Source organism: Convolutriloba macropyga, chromosome 1 (genome assembly GCF_964194025.1).
Source record: "Convolutriloba macropyga chromosome 1, txConMacr16.3, whole genome shotgun sequence".
In the NCBI taxonomy this organism is placed as follows: domain Eukaryota; kingdom Metazoa; phylum Xenacoelomorpha; order Acoela; family Convolutidae; genus Convolutriloba; species Convolutriloba macropyga.
The window spans coordinates 32,779,056-32,793,258 of record NC_134468.1 but is presented as its reverse complement, the minus strand read 5'-3'; the positions used below and the strand labels follow the sequence as shown (position 1 = coordinate 32,793,258).

Here is a 14,203-nt window from a genome sequence, read left to right as displayed (position 1 = left end):
CATTTAATATTCAAAGTCAAATGAAAATTGCGCCGAAACTGGTGACATTTTTCACTTTAAATCTTAATAGTGGTATATCAAAACTCTAATGTGGTTATTTGAAGCGCCCACTATTGAACTACTTAGTCCCATTTCGGCTCCCCCCGACTAAAGCAGGCTGCAATTGATCAGAGCTCCCAATAGTCGTTCGAGAGCAATTCTTTGGACGATTAGTCGGTTATGTTTGTGACTATTTTACGTTTTTAAAGGCGACTTGAAATTAATACAATAGTTCAGAAGCCAGCGCAAATCTTAAATAAATTTTGAACTTGTTTCAGACTAACGCTGCATTCCACTCCATTTAATGACTCGATGCACTTTAGTCCAGTACATGCCACCATAACATAAAAGCCTTTTATCTATTGCAAAATATGAAAATTAGTGTAGATATTAGAAGACTATAATCAAAATAAGGCCAATATATATAGCACAAAATTGTATTTAAACTTGTTTAATAGGCGCCTCCGCTTCTCAGTCGGCTATTGTAGCGATTCTAATTTTTTTACACTTCAAAGAATCTGATTTGTTTTGGGGTACTGTCTATTTTTTAAGATCTGCTCACACATTCTCATGATTTTGACGTCACATTAGATTAGTGATTTTGGTCACGCCTGAACAGGAAGGTAAGCGACGAAGCGAGTTGTTTTGCGGCGTGAATTTTTTTTTGCTCTAATTTAAAGTAGAGTGAGAAAACAGTGTTTGAACAAAGTGGTTTTTTGATCACATGCGGCAATTTCACTTTGATTTTCACTGTTTTTTCGAAACTCTAGAGCGGATTTTTTTCTAATTTCTAAATGTTTCCCATATCCATTCATTGTTCATTCTAGGCCTAGTTTGTTTGTTTGAATTAAATTTTCATTTCTCCCTAATGGTTTTTTTTTCACGTGCGGCATTTTGACATTGATTTTCTGTTTTTTTTTCCTTTTTTTATCTGATTTTTTTAGAAATGGTTTTTACCAATTCAGTCATAGTTCGTTCTAGGTCTAGTTGTTTGCTTAGTCCATCAAAATCCTTTGAATTGTACGTCAGGACTTGTCCTGCTATGTTTTATTACTTCGTAGAATTAAAATTTTTCGCTTTACCTTAGTTCACAGCTTGTTCAAGAATTTGTGTGAATTCTTTTTGACTTCTCTAGGCTTCTCTTCTCCCGTTCTGCTTACAATGCTTTTAGAAAACAGTCGCTCAGCGAAGCAATTCAAATTGAACAGAGTCAGTTTCAAAATACGAAATCAGAGATAGAAACGAGATAAACCCATGAAGCCAGATTTTAGATGCCCGGTACTCGAACTTTGTTCTTAGTTAACATCTCCATTGCTTATTGGTATTGAAAATAGCCACTGTGTGGTCTCACTACAAAAAGAGAGTATATTCAGCTCCAAAAAGACATCAAATTATGTCGTACTTCAAAATTGTTTGTACAAAAATCACTTTTTCACTAGCTTTTTCTCTTCTTTCAATCCCAATCTTGTTTATGGAAATCAACGGCGGCTATTTTTTGGCAATATTCCGGGTATCTTTTAGTTCATTTTTACAACATCATATGTTTAACCGAAAATTTGTTTTTTTAGCTTTAAGTTCTCGGGTGAAGTTTTAAGGAACTGTTGTCAAAATGCGTGTCCTATTTATGCAAATCTTTTTCGAGATCCAAATGGATGTTTTCCGCTAGCGACCCCAATAAAATCGGCACCCTCATTTGTATATGTTTAAAAACCACCTCACCTTTTGAGCCGGCTATTATAACGCTCCTAATTTTTTTTTACTTCATCGAATAAAAATTTTTCGCTTTACCTTAGTTCACAGCTTGTTCAACATTTTGCGTGAAATTTTTTGACTTCTCTAGGCTAGTTTCATTCTTCTTTCTTTCTGCTTAAAGTGTTTTTAGGCAGCAGTTGCTCAGCAAAGCAATTCAAATTGAACAGTGTCAGTATCAAAACACGAAATCAGAAAAAGGAACTGGATAAACCCATAAAGCCCGATTTTAGATGCCCGGGACTCAAAATTTGTTCCTAGTTAACATCTCTAATGCGTATGTTTTGATAATAGCCCCTGTGTCGTCTCATTACTAAACAGGAGTATATTCAGCTCCAAAATGACATTAAAATAGGTCGTACTTTAAAATTGTTTGAACAAAAGTCTTTTTTTCTCTAGCTTTTTCTCTTTTTTCAATCCCAATCTCGCTTCTGGGAATCAACGGCGGATGTTTTCCAACAATCTGCCGGGTATGTTTAAACTTTGTGTATGCATTTGAGTTATTACGTATGTATACGTGTGAATAGGCATTTAGAAAAAACTGCTAGTGCGGAGGTTTGAAAAAATTATGCGGAGATCAATAAGTGACTGCATATAATGTAAACATTAACCAAAAACTTGGTCTGACTGCATTTTTAGTAAATACAAGCTTTGTAAAAGGGTCTATTAGTAAAATTTTCTTGAAAACTGTTTTATACATAGTTGTTGATATATTATACCAGGAACGTGATTGTATAAATGATTTTTTCAGGAGGGAGCAAAACTTTATTTTTTGAGGGGCGCCTAAATGTCGGCTGTATAGGACTGGGGGGGGGGGGGGGCTAGCAAAAAAGATCGATCAAAGTTTTATCAAGATTTATCTTTAGAGATCACTTTTTTCGCATTTGAAATACTTGTGATGTCGTAAAAGTCAAGAATGGCGTAAAATTGACATCTTTAATTTCTCTAAAAAGAAATTTGTAGCATATATTTTAGTCCTATTGTCTTTTCGCTCGACCGATTATTCGTCTAACTTCTTTGATTGTTCTTCCTCAAAAACGGGATAAACATGTAACGTCCAGAAGGAATTGAATTATCTAAAAGCCGCTGCACGGCTTACTAGTCGCGCAGTATGCCATTCACCAAAACGGTTCATAAACCGAATCTTAGACAAAAAGTCCTGGTTCATGGCTGAATGACAGTTCTTAAAGTTTAACGGTTCCGCATTTCACCCCCATTCAACCTGACCCAATTCATCCCCACTTCCCACTCTCCCAACCTCTTGTACCTTATTCCTCCTGTAACCCAATACGTTCGAACCCCGCTTGCTTTTTAAACTTCTTAATAGCCGCAAAGCAATAGCTGAGGCCATTATTTGCCTTCTCATTTTTTAATGGCTGCAAAGTTGTACGCAGAGCGAAGCTATATTGCGATGCTCTTGGTTTTTTTGTTTCGTCGTCTGACGCTCTTTTTCGATTTGCATTTGTTCACACAGCAAAGCCGAAAAAGTCAAATTTTCTGAATGATTCCTTCCTCTCACTAACGACTTTTGCGCGCGTGACGTCAGTTCCCACTATCTCTTGTTTATGCTAAAAGGAAATCATATGTGCAGAAAAAGTCCCTAACAAGAGGCTTCAGTGGAATGATTTTTAACAAGCTTTAATAATTTGTCGCTGAATGTTTTTACCCGGTTTTTTGAGCGGCGCCGATTTTTCAAGTTTGATCTGTATCTGTTTCTATCTCTATTATACGACACGCAGGTTGATTCTTTCGCAGCTATTCGGGCAATTGGACGTCAATGTTTTTTTATTTCGTCAGGTTTTTTACGATCATATGATGTTGCAGTCACTTCTATCTGCTCTTTTTTCTTTTGTTCGTGCATCTTCAATTGATTTGCGTGGTTGACGTCTTTTTTCACACTTAGTGGAGAGTATTTTCAATTGTATGATTAGGTTTTGGTCACATGTAACTTACCTCACCACAAAAATGAGTTCCTCATTCTGAGTTTGACTTTTCTTTACATTAATTCAAAAAGATAAGGTCCAGTGAGTGCATGTCACTATAATTGCAGGTGTTTTGAGAGCAGATAATAGAAGCAGCAATAATTGAAACAAATTCTTCTTTAAAACATAACATCTCAGCATTATAAACAGAAGTTTTTTTCGGTCTTTTTCTTTTATTACTATATTTTTTTAAATGCTAGTCTAAGAAACTATTATGGCTATTTACTGGCAACCTACCAGCTTTGTTTGCTCAAATTAATTTAGTAATTACTTGAGGCCCAAATTAAAGACTTTGAGAGCCTGTTTAATAATGGTATTGTTTTTTCGAGCCTGGATATTGGTAATTAAAAAACTTCTAATTTTCTTCTCGATCCATATTTAAAATAAAAGGGACGTTTTGGTTGTTAATCAATAATTATCTTTTTGTTCATTTCGGTCTAACCATTTTGTTGAAGTTAGTGACAAGACAGACAATTGTGATAAAAACTTGCCACTGTTTCCCACACTTGTTAAAAGAAAAGGCTTCGTGGATAATTGTGACGTATACTTTCAAACTTGAAACAAATTGAACAAAATCCGCTTACAGTCACAAACATCAACATAAACACTTATAACACTAATCTTGAAATATGGCCGTGAAAAAGACCCGGCTCGAGAAAAAATCGGTGAAATATGTAAGATAAACCCGAAGAATTGTGTTTTCATCTTAAATTTCGCACATAATTTTGCGGTGAAATGCGGTGAAATTATGTAAGTTCATCGCTGGAGTAAGCGGTGAACTTACAAAAATTCACCACATTTCACCTCGTACTACAAGATACCGTCCTTGCACGGATGCGAACTTCTTACCTCCTGCATATCAGCCACTTCTTCTTCTTCCACTGCTCCACCTCTCACTATAATCTAGCACATTTGTTTTGAAATTAAATCAAATTCACTCTCCTTTATGTAAAACATACGCGTTGAACTCTTGTAAGATAAGCGATGAAATTACAAATTTTAGTGGTGAAATGTGGTGAATGCGATGAAATTATGTAAGTTCACCGCTTACTCTTGTGCTGAAATTACATAAATATTTCACCGCTTAAAAACAGTTTCAAAAAGATGTATAATTACTCGTGGTTAAATTTTCCGTGCGACTTTTAATAAATGTATCTTAACTGTTCCCACACAATTTTAACACTATTTTCTAAGCGGTGAACTTATGTAATTTCACCACTAAGTTTAGTGGTGAATTTATGTAATTTCATCGCATTCAGTGCTTATCTTATATAATTTGGACATTTTTTTTTCAAAGTGGTGAGCTTTTGTAATTTCACCGCTAAATTCAGCGGTGAAATTATGCATTGTCACCACTACCAGGCGATAAAGGTATTTTCACAGCATTCGCCGCCTGATTTATTTATTTTCACCGCATTCACCGCTTATCTTACATAATTTTGTGTTGAATGGCGGTGACACCTCGACCCGGGGAGTAACAAACTCAAAAACAATTTATTCTAATAAATTGCACTTTTACTACCTAACAATGATTTTTGCTTGACCGAAATAGCTCTTAATGAAAACTGAAACCTGTTGCTGAAAAGGGCGCTAAAATGGGTTTCATTCTTTTTCTAATATTGAACTAACTTCTATATGTTACTTTATATGTTGCGTTATATGTTTCTAGTTGTCATGTTTCGTGCAATACTCGGCAGTTGGTACAAAAAGGCGACGCTTTATTATTTTGTCTCTGGATTTTATTAACTTTACTGGTTAACAACATTGTTTTGACGATTCCAAAAAAGTTTTTAAAAGAAACCCTAGAGGTTGATTTTTCTGTAGGCTTGGTTTATGCTGGCAGAAACATGACGCTGCGTACAGTTTTGTCAGTGAAGTCCATTTAGTTATTAATTGGAAAAAGGTTAAATTCCCAGGCTGAGATTCCAGCCCAACAAAGTCCACATGTCTAGAACAAATTGAACCCACCAAGGAGGCTTCTTGAGCTTATAAAATTACATGGTTTCGAAAAATTGAAGAACGGACAAAAAGCAACTGCATATAGACAACTTTGAGCACACTAAGGTCTAGTAGACACATGCAGCCTCGAAAGCATGAAAATCAGAACATACAACAAATTATGTTGGAACAAAAAACATGCAACAAAACAAAATGCTCAGCACCGTTGCTGCGATGTTGCTAGAGTGCCGACTCAAGTGAAAGGTGAACTCATTAGAGCCACTGAAATGGCAATTCTTTAAAAACAGAAGTCACTATTGCCTTAGTTTTGCCGCAATGTTGGACATTTTTACTTCCAGAGTAAGAGTACACTGCAAAATTTCAACAAAAAAATCGTGAAATAGCTGAACAGATGACAGCACTTTCAGTCAAGAAACTTGTCGGCCGAGCTTTTTAAAACTATAATTCACAGGTTGCTTTTATTAGCCTCGAAGCGGTAGCGGCAATTAATGGGGATATTGTTTTTTTTACAATTCTACAAGAAATTAAATTGTATTGGGGCGCTGTTTTTTTTATATATCTGTTCACACATTTTCATAATTTTTTAAGTCAAATTGGAGTACTAATTTTGGTCATGCCCCGAAACAGAAAGTGGAGCAAAAAAGCTAGTGGTTTTGCGGCGTCAAATTTTTTCACACTATTTTTGAAGTAGAGTGAGAACACGGTGTTTGAACCAAATTTCTCTTTCTTGATAGTGATTTTTTGTTCACATGCCGCATTTTGACATTGATTTCCAGTTTTTTAAAAATTTTTTGATCGGATTTTTTTCTTAAATCTTTTTTCCCAATTCACTGATGGTCCGTTCTAGGTCTATTTTTTGTTTAGTCAATGAAACTTCTTTGAATTGTACGTCAGGACTAGTCCTGCTATTTTTACAATTCAAAGAACTTGAAATTGTAGTGGGGCGCTGTGTTTTTTTTAAAGATGTAATCACACATTTTTCAATGACTTTGGTGTTTCAAAACGGGATAAACAGGTAAAGCCCATCGGGCATTAAGTTTCATTAGCGACCCAAAGTGGCCTTTAATAGTCCTTCAAGTTCTTAGATTGATGCAGCTGCTGGAATGGCCTTAATTCAAGGTTAAAAGGTCATTTTTAAGAGTTTTTATGCCCAAAATGGTGCAATTTTTCATGTTTTTTTACAAACACAAATTCGCAAAATGATACTAATTTTTGCAATTTTTTTCAACGTTTTTGAAAATTTATGTCATTTTTTGAGTTTTTCCAGCTTCAGGGAGCAGATAGTCTCCTTTGAGGTTTAATAATAGGGCACTGCATAGTTTCTAGTAGCAATGAATTGGTTTTCAATATTTTAATGTCTCGAATTTAAGCATTTTTTATAAAATGTACAATTTTTATTAAGTTTTTTTTAATTTTTGTCAATTATTGATATTTGTCCATTTTCGAGTGCCAGAAAACTTATTCTACGGTCTGATAAGAAGTTACTCTATGGTTGTTAGTTTCAATGGATTTGTTAGTTTTAATGGTTTAGTTTCAACAATTTAGCCTTTCGAATTTTAAAATGTTTTTGATAAAATTTTCATTTTTTTCAAGTTTTTTCAAAGCATTTGTCTTTCACTCAGGTGTTCTTGCCTCAGTAAACAGATAACCTCATGTAAAGTTTGGTAGTATGTTATTAATTTGTTGCTTTGGGCAATTGAATAGTTTCAGCATTTTAATAGCACGAATTTCTACTTTTTTGAATTCTGAAATTTTTTCTAAAAATAATTGCCTATCCATCTTTGATCCAATGAATTTCTTAGGGCTTGGACTTGGGTAACTGAATAGCCTCTAGATATACAGAAATGATTCTGAAGATAATAATATCGCAATTTTGAGCAATATTTCAATAAATTTTTCAATAAATTTCATTTTAAAGATTTTTCGGTCATTTTGGAAATAATCGATCTTCAAGGGCCAATGAATTTTTTTTCAGGTCTTGCAGAGATAATACTGGACCATTTTCAGAAACAAAAATTTATTTTAAACATATTTTTGAAATAGGTAAAAGGGATCAAATTTTGTCTGAGTGGTAAAGACTTCAACAGTCTTAGCAATGAGTATAATTTTGTTTAGTTTGTTTGATTATTTTAGTTTCTCAATTATTATAGTTGTGTTTTTGTTTGTGTTTTGGATGTTTTTTTTTCACTTGATCTGCTGGTCAGGCAGAGTATTTTTAAGCTTTTGATTCAATTCTTTGAATTGTGTTTCAGGACTTGTCCTGCTATGTTTTTTAGTTCGTTGGCTCCAACAATGCTTGACTTTTTGATATCAGTGATTTCTACTGCCTTGCAGTTAAAATTTGTGTGCTTGACGTCATTTGTTTTGCTTTTAGTTCAATTACGTGACTTACCTCACTAAAAAATGGTTGTAAACTCGCTTAATGAACTTTAAATTTTATGAACATTTACTAATTAAAGGTCAATAGTGTGCATCTAAGTAGCGCCAAACATTTATGACCTAATTCTTGAGTATTAGTGTCTTGAGGTTTTAATTTCAAATATTAATTTTGAAAAATTTCTAATAAGGTTTTCGAATCTAACCCAAAAAGTCTAGTGGTCTGTTAAAGGACTGGTGGTCAATCTGTCTATCTTATGTCTTTATAGTTGTTTCAATTCATGGAAGGCCACAAGCGTATATCGCGGTTATTTTCCGACAATCTGCCGGCTATGTTCGCAATTATGCGAACACTTAAATATACCTCTATGATAGCGCTTGCAATTTAAAGGAAGAGAAATGCATAAAATAAGGTCTATCTCCCTGTCGGTTGCAGATTGGTGAAAACTTTACAGAAACGAGGAAGCATTATAAATCGATTACTGTAAATTGAAATTTGTTTTTGTTAAGATGAGATGGACATTCTACTGCGCCACCTGCTGCAGCTTTTGCAAAGGAATGGCAGCGATGTCAATCATGCTCTACCCGACTCATCTATGACACCTTTAATGATTGCAGCAGCAAACAACAACGAGGAGGTTGTCAAGGGTCTCCTAGAGCTGGACGCGGATGTTCGCCTTGCCACAAACTATGGCTGGACTGCTTTAGACTGGGCGTGCAAGAAGAATGCATCAAAAGCACTTGCATTACTCGAGAGTAAACTACCATGTGAATCTAAGGCACCAACTTCGGATCTATCAATGGTTGAAAATGACAGCATATTAAACTTGGACCAAAAACGAAAGCTCAAGTCATACCTTTGTGCCAATGACAACTGTGTTGACCATAAGGGGGTAGCGCTAATCATTAATAACGAGATATCAGTTGGAAAGGTGGAAAGGGTACTTGTTTTTGTACCTGGAGTTGATGACGTATTCAGCATTCTGGACTTGCTTGAAACCAGCGATGCGTTTGAGGACATTCAGAACTCGTTCTCAATAATAATGCTGCATGATAATTTTGACTCCTCTCAATTCATTGAGTATCTGAATGCTGTCACAAATAAAAAAGGTAAGAAGTTGTTTTTCACAATTGGTACGTACGAGTACAGCATTCTTATGGAGAACATTGATGTGGTGATTGACTGTGGCAAAGACAGGAGTGTCGTGTTCGACCACTTGAATAATCGGAGTCAAGTAGAAGATTGCTGGATCTCAAAAACCAGCTCCGAACAGCGCAGTTTCCTAGCCAACTCCCCAGGTGCTAAATGCTACCGTATGTACACTCGGATCCGCTATGAGAGCTTCCGAAGCGACAGAGTTTCCGAAATTGTGCGGAAGCCTCTGGACAATTTGTGTCTTTGGATTCGTATGCTGGCGCCTGAAGGTAGCAGCATAGACGATTACTTCAGTCAGGCTTTGGAACGACCTCGACCTTTTTCAGTAAAAGTGGCAGTGACCGTTTTACAGTTTCTTGAAGCTTTAAATGATGACACGGATATAACTGAGCTGGGGTACATGATGTTGAATATTCCGATAAAACCTAGGTTGGCTAAGCTAGTTTTGTACGGACTAGCGTACAAGTGTCTCGATCCAGTGTTAACAATAGCATCAGCGTTACTTGTTGAGAATATGTTTGTCAAGTGCAGCCCAAAAGAGAAGACGAAACGAACCAAGATCTTGAACAAAAAGAATCACTTTGCTCAAATGTCTTACAGCGATCATGGTGCGTATCTGAAAGCGTTCCTTTCTTGGCTCAAAAACAGGGAAAAAGAAAGTGGTCCCGGAACCAGTAGCAGCAATGCAAGCGTACTTAACTACGACTTTTCTGTGCTCAATTATGGTCAGTGTGAAATGGCGTACTTAATGAAAGATAAAATCTCAAACTACTTGAAACGGTTTGAGCATTTCAAGTCAATGTACTTTGGTCAAGAATGGAATAAAGAATTCAACACTTTTTCGGATAATTTTTCCATGATTCGAGCTATTCTGTGTGCTGCATTCTTTCCCAACATATTGCAAGGTCAATGGGAAAGCAATAGCATTGTCTCTTTAAACCAATCACGCATTTCAATTGACAAGCAAAGTATCCTATTTGACCAGATCGCCAAAAAGATGAAGGAAAAAGACAATTGTTCAAACTGGATGATTTACTCCGAGTCAAAAAAGGTCAATCACAGCGCGAGTGAAGTTAGCGAGTTAACCTTTGTATCTTCTTTAGCAGTTATCCTATTCAGTGACTCGCCTCTAGTTCACTGCAACTTAGTTGAACTTGCACCAGAGAAACATCGTTCAATTTCGTGGGACACGCCTTGTATTCTAACAGTATCAGAGCATATCAAGTTTATACAGTTCAAAACGAATAGGAAAGACGCCGACCTATTACTTGCTTTAAGACGTCGTTTGCATTCCATTGTTAGTCGCCAGTTCCGAGTGAAAACCGAAAGCTACAGTGGCGATGTTGAGACGCTACAGTGTGTTTCGTCTATTCTGAAAGAAGAAGACAAAGTGCTAGGATTGAAACTCATTTCTGGATGTACACAGCGTTCCAGAAATGGCCAAGTAGTAGCAATTTTGGGATACAGACCATACTTTCCCTCATCACGGGGAAAAATCCGATGTGATTTTTGTGATCAAGAATGGAATAATGGTTCTTGCTTCTTAGATGCACACATGGGAGGGTCAAAGGGTCAAACATCAAGCTGTCTTCGGCAGAAGTGTTTGATGCGAGAGCGGGAACTGTTTCGGAAGCGTAATGATGAACAAAGAGCCGATGAGCTCAAGTCAAAAAACGCCAATCAGTCCCGATCCGCTTTTTCAAAGAAACCTATGGAAATGCAGGCAGGTCTTTTGGGCTATATGCCGCTGTCTAATTGCCAGAATGAACCCTGGATCCCAGACCAGCTCACACGGAACCTAATTGCGGGTCAAATCGGCAAATACTACCCCCCTCATCAGTTGCTAACTTCAGTTGCGCCTTTGAGCCTTTCCAACTTTCAAATGCATCCTTCAAGGGCCAATGAATACACAAACCCATACTTTGAGAGAGCCCAAAATAAAGGGAAGATATTGCCTTCAATAGTGCAGTCTGCAGCTTCTGTTGATTTTAGAGGAAACTTGGTAGTATTGCAAACTCCGACACCATCCAAAAATTCCACCGCAATTACAGTTCCAACCCAACCAGTTTGTACTGCAAACATGTACACAAGCGCTCAGAGCTCAGAGATCGCAAATATAGCGTGTAAGTCTTCAAACGTTAATTCATTGCCTGCTGAAAATCACTCGGTTCTTATCAACAATGAAGCCAGCAAATTAGCACATCAACAAGCAGTAAGTTCTTGCCAAGCTATAATATCAAACAATGCAGCAGGAATTATAAACACTAACAAGACTGCATTGTGCAGAAACAGCAATTCAATGATAAAAGCCACTGAACAGAAACCTGTGACTAACACGAAACCACCAATCGCAAAGCCGACTGTTTGTAATAAAACCATGCCTGAGGAATACACAATCCCGCCAGGTACTGGTCGAGCCTGGGGTGACAAACGATCAATTGAGGAGATGCCTTGGAACAGCGTGGAAGAGAGTTGGATCTGGTTCAGCAAGACCTGGCGACCCTTGCGGGGTCAGCAGTGGCTGGGCCAAAAAGACTGTCCCTGGATTGACGCCAGTACCAGTGACCTCGTGAAGGAGAACTTCATTTGCTACCCTGTTGACCTCAATGACAACTCACCAGATCTGGCAATGTTTAGACCAGCTGTAACTGAACCAAATGTCAATCTGAGCGTTTGCTGATTTTCCAATAATATCAATCGGAAAAACCTAAATTAAATTATTCAGGCGCACGAAATTCATCCCAAATTATTGAAAAGAAACTAAAAATGATCGCAAAGTGCAATGAAGCTTCAAGAACAAACACATATCCAATTACTGTACAATTAATTCAATCACATTAATCTCCAATCAATTCCGAAATTGACTCAAAATCAAAGCACTATCCAACTCTGAACAGATTAGAATGTGAAAGGGAAGGGTCCTAAGTGACTGGAGAGGAAAGAAAGAAAGAAAGAAAGAGACTTGACAATGGTGAACAATCAGTGATCTTTAATGGACCAATAATCTTGGTCAAATCAAAATAGAAGACCACACAATCTGATTTTAACGTTGATTGTTATTTGGAACTGTACAAGTCTTTCAGAATATCAGAGGCTGTAGACTGAATGAAACCTGAGTAAAACTTTTCGGAGACTAGTTCCAGCCAGCCAGTTATGCTGTCATAGATATCTTCACCCCACCTTTTTGTACCTAATTATTATGTGCAATGAACAGGAGCAACAAGAATGCAGAGTTAATTGGCACACATTCAAGTTCTGAACCTTCGAAGATGTTCAGAACTCCGATCTCAAAGGTGCTACTATTTTCTGCAAACTAATACCTCTTTCAATCTGTTAAGAGTTCACACAAGCAGAGTTTTAATGGACTGTTACTCCCTTTTTGCCCGACTTTTGAGCATTAAGTGAAGTAGCGTCCACTAACCTGTACTACTGTATTGTATTTCGTTATACTGTATCGGTTATATTGTTTTGTTACTCGCATCATTTCAAATGATTGCCGAGAGCTCTTTCTCTCGACTCCCTTTAACCTATCATTCTTGCCAATTGTATTTACCACTAAAAGTTATTATAATCAGCAGTTTGACCATTGCGAGTCTCTGCATAACGTAACGAAGAAATTCTACTGTCGAAAATTTGCCAGTTGCTACTATAGCGTGTCACATAAAGTTGCAATACAAGAGCGTTCCAAAATCCAACTGGCAGACTTCAAAGGTCAAAACTCAAATTTCTTGGGGAAAAACAAAGGCATTTAAATGATCTTCATCATACATGGAACGTGCAATTATTTCAGCTTTATGGGACAGACTATAAAAATGATTGCTTTTTGGTGCTATATTACTAACTGAACCCTGTATTTCAAATCATAGATTTGCCATTTGACCCCAAAAGTAACCAAACATGTTTCCTCAGCATTAGAACCTCAATTTCCCCGCCCGTCCAATGATCAATCTGCTATTGTTCCCATAACTAGTAGTCCCATCTGAATCTGATGTCTAATTCTATAATGTAAATCTTGTACATATCCTGCTTAAATTCTACTTCCTTGTCGTTCAAACTGACATCCCCTATCAGGAAGCCCTTATTTTAGTCAACTAATGACTTATAAAAACTTTATCAAAAAGTGCGGCAGATTAGTTGCCGTGTTGGAAATACTGCGAAAGTGTTATCAAGTTAGGTGCTACTATACAATTCTCCATTACGCTACGATGTTCGATCGAAGTCTTCGATTTCAAGCGAGTCAAATTATGAATCTCTTGTCCTCTTATCGTGAGTTGATTTAATCTTTATTGTTGCCAGTGTTTGGTTAATAATAGCTAATCTTCATGAAGGCCCCTGGCAATGACTAACTGCTAAGTTAGGCCCTTAAACTGCTGAATTCAAATCTGCAAAACGGTGCCAAGGTTTTTAATCTATCAGAGAGACTATTATTAATAGCCGCCCTCATCTCAGCCGGCTATTATTGCGCTCGTATTTTTTTACAATTCAAAGAATTTGAATTGTATTGGGGCGTTGTCTTTTTTTTAAGATCTGTTCACACATTTTCATGATTTTTGAAGTCAAATTGGAGTGGTGATTTTGGTCACGCCGAAACAGAAAATGGAGCGAAAAAGCAAGTGGTTTTGCGGCGTGAATTTTTTTCGCTCTAATTTTAAAGTAGAGTGAGAAAACGTTGTTTGAAAAAAAATTTGGTTTCTCGGTAGTGGTTTTTTGTTCACATGCGGCAATTTCACTCCGATTTTTACTGTTTTTTCGATTTTTTGGATCAGATTTTTTTCTAACTAGTTTTCCCAATCCATTCACAGCCCATTCTGGACCTAGTTTTTTGTTAGAATCAAAATTACATATCTCACTAGTGGTTTTTTGTTCTCCCTAGCAGCATTTTGAAATTGATTTTCTGTTTTTTTTGTTCTTTTTTCATCTGATTTTTTAGAAATGGTTTTGA

General features: G+C 36.7%; 1 protein-coding gene across 2 annotated transcripts in view; it reads left to right on the top strand.

Annotated features, from left to right (window-relative positions):
- Nucleotides 1–12,966, top strand: part of LOC142337997 (3'-5' RNA helicase YTHDC2-like) — a 45,513-nt gene extending 32,547 nt beyond the window's left edge. For both annotated transcript variants that reach the window (XM_075387633.1, XM_075387640.1), the window contains one exon: nt 8,616–12,966. In XM_075387633.1, coding sequence (XP_075243748.1) covers nt 8,616–11,941 — 3,326 coding nt within the window. In that variant the 3' untranslated portion in view covers nt 11,942–12,966. The remainder of the gene's footprint in view (nt 1–8,615) is intronic.
- The last annotated feature ends 1,237 nt before the right edge of the window (nt 12,967–14,203 follow it).